Source organism: Heteronotia binoei, chromosome 15 (assembly GCF_032191835.1).
Source record: "Heteronotia binoei isolate CCM8104 ecotype False Entrance Well chromosome 15, APGP_CSIRO_Hbin_v1, whole genome shotgun sequence".
NCBI classification, from domain to species: domain Eukaryota; kingdom Metazoa; phylum Chordata; class Lepidosauria; order Squamata; family Gekkonidae; genus Heteronotia; species Heteronotia binoei.
The window spans coordinates 47,745,462-47,755,938 of record NC_083237.1 but is presented as its reverse complement, the minus strand read 5'-3'; the positions used below and the strand labels follow the sequence as shown (position 1 = coordinate 47,755,938).

Genomic DNA, 10,477 nt, shown 5'->3' with positions numbered 1-10,477 from the left:
AATTGTACATCAGTTTGGTTATTAAAAGTACTCTGTTTGATAACAAAGGACAAAAACTGGTTGCTTTTTCCCACCAGAATTCTTTGAGTTTTAGAAGTCACTACTCTGTTTATTAGTGGTCATTTCAGACATGGGATCCTAAATAATGCACTTTCAATCCATTTTCCAACTGGATTCTACTGTGTGAACTGGCAAAATCTAGTTGGAAAGTGCATTGAAAGTGCATTATTTAGTCTGTATGATCGCAGCCATCCTATTGTTGTTGTTCAGTCAAGTCCGACTCTTTGCGACCCCATGGACAAAGTCACGCCAGGCCCTCCTGTCTTCCACCATCCTCCAAAGTCTGCTCAAATTTGTGTTTGTTACATCAGTAACACTGTCCAGCCATCTCATCTTTTGCCGTCCCCTTCTTCTTTTGCCTGCTGTCTTTCCAAGCATCAGGATCTTCTCCAGTGAGTGCTCCCTTCTCATTTGGTGGCCAGAGTATTTGAGCTTCAGCTTCAGCATCTGACTTTCCAGGAAACAGTCTGGGTTGATTTACCTTAGGACTGACTGATTTGATCTTCTTGCAGTCCAAGGGACTCTCAAGATTCTTCTCCAGCACCACAGCTCAAAAGCATCTATTCTTCTACGCTCAGCCTTCCTTATGGTCCAGCTCTCACAGCCATACATTACTACTGTGAATACCATCGCTTTGACTATACGGACTTTTGTTGGCAGGTTGATGTCTCTACTTTTTATTATACTGCCCAGGTTCGCCATAGCTGTCCTCCCAAGAAGCAAACGTCTTTTAATTTCATGGCTACAGTCACCATCTGCAGTGATCTTGGATCCCAGAAATGTGAAGTCTGTCACTACTTCCATGTCTTTCCCTTCTATTTGCCAAGGTGTGATGGGGCCGGATGCCATGATCTTAGTTTTTTTGATATTGAGTTTCAAGCCTACTTTTGTGCTCTCCTCTGTCACCCTCAACAAGAGATACTTTAGGTCCTCCTCACTTTCTGCCATTAGAGTGGTGTCATCTGCATATGAGGTTGTTGATGTTTTCCCCAACAATCTTAATGCCGGCTTGTGCTTCATCCAGGCCAGCATTCTGCATGATGTACTCTGCATATAAATTAAATAAGCAGGGTGACAATATACATCCTTGTTGAACTAATTTTCCTATTCTAAACCAATCAGTTGTTCCATATCCTGTTCTGACAGTTGCTTCTTTACTCTTATACAGGTTTCTCAGGAGACAAGTGAAGTGGTCTGGTACTCCCATCTCTTTAAGGATTTGCCACAGTTTGTTGTGATCCACATAATCAAAGGCTTTAGCATAGTCAATGAAACAGAAATAGGCGTTTTTCTGATACTCCCATGCTTTCTCCATAATCCAGCAAATGTTGGCAATTTGATCTCTAGTTCCTCTACCTCTCCGAAACCCAGCTTGAACTTCTGGTAGTTCCCAATCTACATACTGCTGAAGCCTAGCTTGTAGGATCTTTAACATGACCTTGCTGGCATGTGAAATGAGTGCAATGGTGCGATAGTTTGAACATTCCTTGGCATTACCCTTCTTTGGGATTGGAATATAAACTGACCTTTTCCAATCCTGTGGCCACTGTTGCATTTTCCAAATTTGTTGACATAATGTGTGCATCACTTTAACAACATCATCTTTTAGGACTTTGAATAGCTCAATTGGGATACCATAATCTCTGCTTGCTTTCTTGTTAGTAATGCTTTCTAAGGCCCATTTGACTTCACACTCCAGAATGTTTGGCTCAAGGTCAGCGATTTCACTGTCATGGTTGTCTGGGACATTGAGATCCTTCTTGTATAATTCTTCTGTGTATTCTTGCCACCTCTTCCTGATCTCTTCTCCTTCTGTTAGGTCCCTACCGTTTTTGTCCTTTATCATGGCCATCTTTGCACGAAACGTTTCCTTGATTTCTCCAGTTTTCTTGAAGAGATCTCTTGTCCTTCCCATTCTATTATTTTCCTCTGTTGCTTTGCATTGTTCCCTCAGGAAGGCCTCCTTATCTCTCCTTGCTGTTCTCTGGAAATCTGCATTCAGTTGGGTGAATCTTTCCTTTTCACCTTTGCCTTTCACTTCCCTTTTTTCCTCAGCTATTTGTAAAGCCTCATCAGATAGCCACTTTGCTTTCTTGCATTTTTTTTTCTTTGGGATGGTGCTGGTTGCTGCCTTCTGTACAATGTCATGAACCTCCATCCATAGTTCTTCAGGCACTCTGTCTGTCAACTCTAGTCCCTTAAATCTATTAATCACCTCCACTGTATATTCATAAGGGATTTGATCAAGGTCAAACCTGAATGGCCTAATGACTTCCCCAGTTTTCTTCAGTTTAAGCCTGAATTTTGCAATGAGTAGCTCATGATCTGAGCCGCAGTCAGCTCCAGGTCTTGTTTTTGCTGACTGTAAGGAGCTTCTCCATTTTTGACTGCAGAGTATATAATCAATCCGATTTCTGTGTTGCCCATCAGGTGATGTCCATGTGTAGAGTCACCTTTTAGGTTGTTGGAAGAGGGTGTTCGCTATGACCAGCTTGTTCTCTTAACAAAACTCTATTAGCCTTTGCCTGGCTTCATTTTGTTCTCCAAGGCCAAACTTGTCAGTTGTTCCAGTTACCTTTTGACTTTCCACTTTGGCATTCCAGTCCCCTATGATAAGGAGGACATCTTTTTTTGGTGTTAATTCTAGAAGGTGTTGTAGATCTTCATAGAACTGGTCCATTTCAGCCTCTTCTGCATCAGTGGTTGGGGCATAGACTTGGATTACTGTGATATTGAATGGTTCGCCTTGGATACAGACCGAGATCATTCTGTCATTTTTAAGATTGTATCCCATTACTGCCTTCCTCACTCTCTTGTTAACTATAAAGGCCACAGGATTCTTGCCCACAATAATAGATGTAGTGATCCTCTGAGATGAGGTGAGCCAACTATAAAATGTCAGGGTGTGAGGTTATGTATAACCAGGGGTCGTTTTGTAGAAAAAAATAGGTGGTGGAGCTCATCCAGGGATTGTTATGCAGCTGCACCTACTATTCAATGGACAAGGTGGGGAGAAGGAGGGGGAACCCTCGGAAAGGTTCAGGAGTTGTGCTCCTGTGAGCTCCTGCAGAATCTGAGGCCTTTGTATAACTCTAATAGTAAACATTTAACATTCCAGGCAGAATGCCTTTTAATCTGCAAAGTCAATCAGATGTCCTGCTGAGCAAATACCCCGCCTTGCCCTGACCACTTTCTAAAAGTGTTTGATGGGCAACAGAAAAGGTGCCCATGAGCACTGTGTGTTGGGTACCCCTGGTCAAAAGGGAACACAGGTGTACTCTATTCCACTGTTCATTGTGTTATCTCGCGGTCACTGTATTACTTTCCAGTTTTATCATTCTACTAATCTCTCTCCTTTTTGCATTGTTTATGACATATTGTGCCTGATGCTTTTTGCATGCTTCTATTTTTGTGAACTTTGTCCTACTCCTATTGCGTTGTTGGATATGTCATGACAGGGCTTTTTTGTAGAAAAAGCCCAGCAAGAACTCATTTGAATATTAGGCCACACCTCCTGATGCCAAGCCAGCCGGAACTCCGTTCCTGTGCATTCCTACTAAAAAAAAAGCCCTGTGCCATGCTATTTGACGGCATTGTTTTCCACTGTGTAATCTGTTTTGGGTCTCCAGGAGAAAGGAAAGCAATAAATAAAGAATGTAAATATTCTTTAATTCACTTTGTTTGCCACTTATGGTTCACTTAAATTCCTTGCCTATACGTGGTGTTTGTGAGACAAAATTACTAATAACACTAATGAGCAATAATCACCTTGATTGAAAGGTTTTTTATCTCTAATCTAGTGTTGTGTGTGTGTGTGTGTGTGCGTGCGCAGTGTATTTCCTTGGAATCGCCTCTGTTGCCATCACATTTCCGTCCCACTGAAGGCATAAAAGATTTGCCATTCATTTAATGTCCAGATGCTGGGAGAAGTGTTCTAAATTAACAATATATCATAGGCAGGTGAGAATCTGATGCTGTAAAGGAACAAAAGGCTATATGTAGCAATATGGAATGGGCAGAAACGTATTTATTTTCACAGGACCACGGAATGGTTTTTAAAAGTTTAAATTGTAATTGTAATTATGTTGTATTGGTTTTTATTGGTTTTAACTTGAGAATATGAATGTTGTCAGCCGCCCTGAGTCTGCTTGCGGAGAGGGTGGGATAGAAATTTAAAGTAATAAATAATAAATAAGTTTATGTCCCACCTTTCTCCCACAATGGGGAATGAAAGCAGCTTTCATCATTCTCCTCTCCTCTGTTTAATCCTCACAACACCTCTGTGAGGTAGGCTAGGCTGAGAGTAGTGTGACTGGCACAATGCCACCCAGCAAGCTTTCATGGCAGAGTGGGAGTTCGAATGTGGATTTCCCAGTGCAGTGCTTTAACCACTAGCCCACACTGTCTCTTGCCCAGGGTGTCTTTTCCAGCTGGTCTGAGACCCTGTTAGTCTGTTGCAGCAACACAACCATGCATGTCCAATGCAATCACACGTGCTAAATAATGCCGTTTCCATCCACTCTCAGTGCACTTTCAAACCAAATTCAGTGGGACAGTGCACTGAAGTTGGATTGAGTTGCAGCATAACTTTTCAAGAGTCAGAACTCCCCTCCTTCAAGTCTTAGACTTCCTTAAAAGTTTTTGTTTTAAATCCCCAAGTTCGTGGCTCCACCATCCTGCAATTCTTGCTCCCCCCCCCTTCCCCTGGAATTACTTCCTTTCTCTGTAAAGTCTTTAGAGGAAGGCTTCCCTCCCCCTGTGTGTTGACAAACATTTCTATCTGGACTCCTTTCTCATCCCTCCAGAGGACACGGTGGAGGGGGAAGAGACTTGTTCAAACCTGTTGATGAGAAGCCATAGCGAGAAGGGGGGGGGGTCCTCCTTCCACCCCCATCGGTATTAATTAGCCACTGTATCGTTTTTCCTCTGGATTTTAGGGACTCTCCAACCAGCCCCCGCCCCTTCAAACCCAGACTTCCTCCCCCCCCTCCCCCAACCCAGGTGAGAAAAATAGACAAGCCCGGACCTGCCGCTGTTTGATCTCCAACTTATTCTCTCTGCCCCCCCCCCCCTTTCCTCCCTCCCAGGAGGGAAGGCGACAGAACTGACCCAGCTGCCTTTTTCGAAGTCCCGACCCCAGAAGCCTCTCTTAACGAGGGAAGTCCCCGGGGGCTCCGGGGACGTCACTGGAGGCGCGGGCCAATCGGGGAGCGGAGGGGGTGTGGTTGGGGGGGAGATGAAAGGCGCGGAGGGGGCGTGGCAGGGGAGATGAAAGGGGGCGAGGGGAGGGGGCGGGGGGCCACGCCCCGTCGGGCCGGCCGGCCCTCCTGCGAGCTCCTGAGCAGGGAGGGAGAGGAAAAAAGGAGGGCGCGCGGGGGGCGATCCAGGCTCGGCGAGGCTCGGCCAGTCTGGAGGCCCGCAGGCAGCGGCGGCGGCGGAGGAGGAGGCGGCGGCCAAGGAGAAGCAGCAGCCGCCCTTTGCTGGCGCTGCCGCGGCATGAAGCTGCCCCGCGGCTGCTGCTGGTGCCGCCGCCTCTGGCCCGGCGCCCGCGGTTAGCCCGGCCGCCTCTCTGGATGCCGCTGCGCCCGGGCGCAAGCTGCGCGCCTCTCCGGCTGCTCCTCCTCCTCCTCCTCCGGCAGCGAGCGGCGCGGCGGCCCCACTTGCGATGATGACGATGAACTCTCTGGCCGAGAGCCTGCTGGGGGAGCCGGCCAAGCCGCCTTTCCTGGACTTCGCGCTCGGGCCCCCCGCCTCGCCCCAGCAAGCCCCGGCCAGCCTGGCGCCCTACGCGCTGCAAGCCCTCCACGCCCCGCCGGCCCCCCAGCAACACGACGCCGGCGCCTTCGCGGCCCCCGCCTACGGAAGAGCCCTCGCCTACCCCGCCTACCCCGCGACGGCGGCGGCGGCCAGCGGCGGCAGCCCCCGCGCCTTCTACCACCACCACCAGCACCAGGGCGCCTCCTACTCGCCTTACCAGCAGCCCTCCGGCGCCCTGGGCCCCGCCACCCTGCTGGAGGAGACCGGTAAGGCGAGGCGGGAGGCTGGGGGGACCCGGGGCGGGGGGCACAGGCGGCGTCTGGGGAGCGACTGGCCGGGCTGGAATTCAGCAGGAGCTCACAGAAGCGCAGCTCCTCAACCTCCAGCCAGGCTCTGCGTGCAGTGGGCAGTTCTGTCCCCGCTCCACACAGATCCCGGGGCAGATGCCAATGAGATGTGCTACGGAGCTCCTGCACCCTTTTCTCTACGAAACGGCCACTGGCCAGGAAGTGGTGAGCTCCTGCAGGCATTAGGTTGCACTGGGGCCCTTTTCCCTGAGCGAAGACAAAAAGGTGTGAGCCGGAGGCTAAAAAACTGTGAGCGAACTCACACTCACTCAGTTGGGAGCGAACGCTGCGGACGGAGCAGGCCTTGCCTTCCCGAACCTCGGCGCGCATTTGGGGAACTGGGTTCCTGTTTACACCACCGTGTCAGCTGGAAAAACACGCGTCCAAGCCCCTTTCGGGATGCCCGAAAGGAAGGAAGGCCCTATCCCCTGGCTGAAGATGGCCGGGCCCCACGCTCATTTCAAAATGGTGCAGAAACAGATGGAGGGGCGTTGTTTGAACGTGGGGAAGGTCCACGCGCGTATGCAGGGAAACTGGGGGTCCCTTGAGTGGCGCCGGTGTGTCAGTCGGGCTCTCAAACGCATGCCCAGAAGTGGGATTCTTGTTTTTAAGTCAAGCCCGGACATTGTCATTGTGGAGCTGCAAACAGCAGCGTGCAGACCTTTTGGGAAAGCACCAAATTGCATTTTGCCTGCCCCGAAAATCTGGCGGCACTTTAAGAGACTTTCTCTGAAGCCCGCGCTAAGCGAGCCCACCAGAGCTTTGGGTTGCCTTTTGTTTGTTTGGAAAAATTGCCACCGGAGGATCTCAGCCCAGCAAATTGACATTCTGTACGTAAGCCTAGGTAGCCACTCTCCGCCCCCCCCCCCCACACACACACTTTGTGCCCAGCATCCCTGAATCAACATTCACACGTGCTGGGGGCCTTGCTAGCAAACACACAGGGAGAACAGAGAAGAGGAGGGGCACTTTATAAGAAAGGGGGATATCTTTATGGGGGGGGAGGGATTGTTGCACGGTATAGGGAATTATAAATCGCAAAATAAATAAATCTGGAATCATTTGCTTGGTGCTGAAAACCACAGGTTTTTAAATGGATTCTGCATCCAGAAAGTTCACAATAACTATCTGCACTATTGTGTGTGTGTGTGTGTGGGGGGGGAATCTTAGGTCTGAATGCATCCCATTTCTCCAGACCTAAAATTTCTTTCCAAACCACCCCCCCCCCCACACACACACACTATAGTGCAGATAGTGATTGTGAACTTTCTGGGTGCAGGATCCACTTACAAACCTGTGGTTTTCACCACCAAACAAATGATTCCAGAGGTGGTATTATTATTATTATTATTATTATTATTATTATTATTATTATTATTATTATTATTATTATTATTATTATTATTATTATTATTATTATTATTATTATTATTATTATTTGCAATTTATAATTCCCCATACCTTGCAAAAAACACCCATAAAGATATCCCTCCTTCTCTCTTCTCCCTTTAACTAGCTGAAAACAGTCTTATTGGTGGGAAACACCCCCCCCCCCAATGCATTAGCTAGTGGGGCAACCAGCTTGAGTCATAGCACATGACTGATTGGGGGTGGGTGGGAGGGAGCCAGACATAAAAAATGATTAGTTTTTAACATTTATTTCATTTATACCCTGCCCTTCCTCATCCTCTGTTTTATCGTCGCAATAACCCTGTGAGGTAGGCAAGGCTGGGGATATGTGACTGGCCCAATGCCATCCAGCCAGCTAAGACCATATCTACATGTTTTTTGAGGGGGGGGGGAACAAAATTAAAAAATGATGCCCCCTTATGAGCCTGTTCTATCTTATGGGCCCATAGAATCAAATGGACTCCATACCCAATTTGGTGCCCCTCTCTCTGGCAGGGCTTGGGGCAAGTGCCCCCTCTGCTCTCCCCTAGATCCGGCCCTGCAGCCAGCTTCCACTGAAAAGCAGGGATTCGAACCGTGGTCTCTCAGACTGTAGTCCCGACAGCCCAGCGACTCCAGCACAGCATACTCAGTGCCCCCAGACCATTCCATTCTTTGGACCCCCTTCCCTTTCTGCTTTGGCACCCCATGATTTGGATGATATTAGTTGTAGGCATGGCTTTTTTTGAGCAGGAATGCAGATCCTGCTGGCTCGGAGTCAGGGGTGTGGCCTAATATACAAATGAGTTCCTGCTGGGCTTTTTCTACCAAAGGAAAAAAAGCCCTAGTTTTTGGATAGGGATGTTCCAGCTTGTGTGTGAAGGCAAGTCTGGGTCCATTGACCTCCAGACCCTTTCCAGTTCTGTGATAGTAACTGTCGTTTGAGACCTGGGTTCGAATGTCAGCTAGCTGGTGCATGTGTGGGGGAAGCCCTGATCTTATCTGCCTCAATCTTCCTGTCTGTACAAATGGGCACCACAGAGAAGGTGGAACTGCAGTCATGGCAAAAGAGACTTTCTGCAAGATCACCAGCTTCCTAGTCTCTCTCTCCCACCGAACTGAAACCTGAGGTTGCATCTGCTCACACCCACAGCCTCATCAGCCCGCCCTGCTCTGTCGTTTCCCCCCAGGCAAGGCCTTATCTTTTTCCCCCCTTGTACAACTCTGTAATTGATGGTAGTACATAAATAACAACTTGCCACAAGAGGATGAGTGTGGTTTAGCCACCTAGTGTGAGGAATGGCTTTTCATGCTCGGGCTGGCAGCTTCCACTGCTGATGTTCAGATAGGTCTGACTTGTGCTGAGAAGACACTGTAACATAAATGCACAGGGTTTAAAAATCACAGCAGCAGCAAAGCATGTGCCTTATCTTGTTGTAATCTGTACAGCAGCCCTGGAAGGTAGGCCGGTGCCATCGTATTCTCTGTTGCAGACATGCAGCTGAGAAAGAGGGGCTTGCCAAAGACTGTTGCATGAGTTGTCATCAGCTGCGGATCCAAACCTGTATCACACAACTCACGTTCATAGTCATGCGCGGAGCATTGTTTCCTTGTTGCCTAAGAGCTGCACTTTGCTGTCACTTCTCAGAGAAGAGGGGATGCCTCCAAGCCAGGCCCAGTTCTAGAGACCCCATGTTTGAAATTAAACCTGACTCAAGTACCATTTCAACCTAAGCCTGCCCTCCTCACAGGCCGTTCTTTGTACCTTTTTTATTTCTGCCTCTGATGTGCGCTTTCTTGTTCAATTCCGATGCCCAGTCCACACTGGAAGAGATTTTTTACCCATGTCAGGACTGTCAGAATCATTTTTGTGGATGAAACAATTTTTAGATTTTGGTTTAAAGGGAGATCCCCCCCCCCCCCCTACATACACTCAGCTCCTTCTAGACATGTCTAAAGGGCCATTTTCCCTTCTCATTCTCTCCCTCATACCCTGTAATCAGGGGATATGTTGCAAGCAACTCCTTTACAAACTTATTCTTCAGATTTTGGGTTCCATGTTGCCAAATGCTTAAGCCCCACACCCCTCAAAAAGAGTAGCATTTTAAATAATTTTGACAAAATCCAGATGTTTTCTCAAACATCAGGGCAAAGTCTGTGGAATCCCTTAATTGAAAACTGCTTTGTTTATTATTTTAAAAGTGCATGCAGAAATATTAATATTTTCCCTTCGTCTGTTTGCAATGCAAACCACGTAGTCTGAGGTCTCTGCTGAATGTAGCTCCCAACCAAACTGGCTTCAGGATCCTAGCAAAAAAAGGGATCCTGTCCCCCCTTCCCCCTCCCAGAAAAATAACAGTGAAATCCTGAGCAGAGTTATAGCCTTCTAAGCCCATTAACTTCAGTGAATTTAGAATTGTGAAACTCTGTCTAGGATTACACTGTAAATAGCAAAGGATGATTTGTGTATGTTTGTTTAAAGGCCTGCTGAGTTGGAAAAATATATATATTGGATTGAAAAGAAGCAATTGATCTTTTTTTTAAAAAAAATGCTAAAATCTATCCAGTGGTTCCTAAATGGGTAACATCTGAACCTTGTAACATTTCCTTTTGTTTTGATATTTGGTTCTAAATCTGTCATGGAAACTTTTATTTTTTGGAAACTAATATAAAAAAAGCTTTGATTAAGAAAGGGAGTAGAGACTCCTGTAAAGGACACCTCAGGATCACTCACATTCCAAATAAACGTGCTCTTGAACATTTCAGGAAGCGACTGGACAAATGGCCATCCATGATCTACACTAAAACTGCCACCCCTTTCTGAAATATTTGTGGAACTAGTTTTCAAAGATCCTCTAGCAACCTAGGTGTCAGATTAGCCCACAAGCCCCATTTTAAGAGGTGTGAATTTGGAATGCCCCTAT

The 10,477-nt window shown here is 47.5% G+C and overlaps 1 protein-coding gene across 1 annotated transcript in view; it reads left to right on the top strand.

Annotated features, from left to right (window-relative positions):
- Nucleotides 1-5,725: 5,725 nt before the first annotated feature.
- DLX4 (distal-less homeobox 4) overlaps nt 5,726-10,477 on the top strand; it is a 36,725-nt gene continuing 31,973 nt past the window's right edge. Inside the window, exon 1 of the mRNA XM_060255831.1 lies at nt 5,726-6,083. Within this exon, the coding sequence (XP_060111814.1) occupies nt 5,726-6,083 (358 nt within the window). The remainder of the gene's footprint in view (nt 6,084-10,477) is intronic.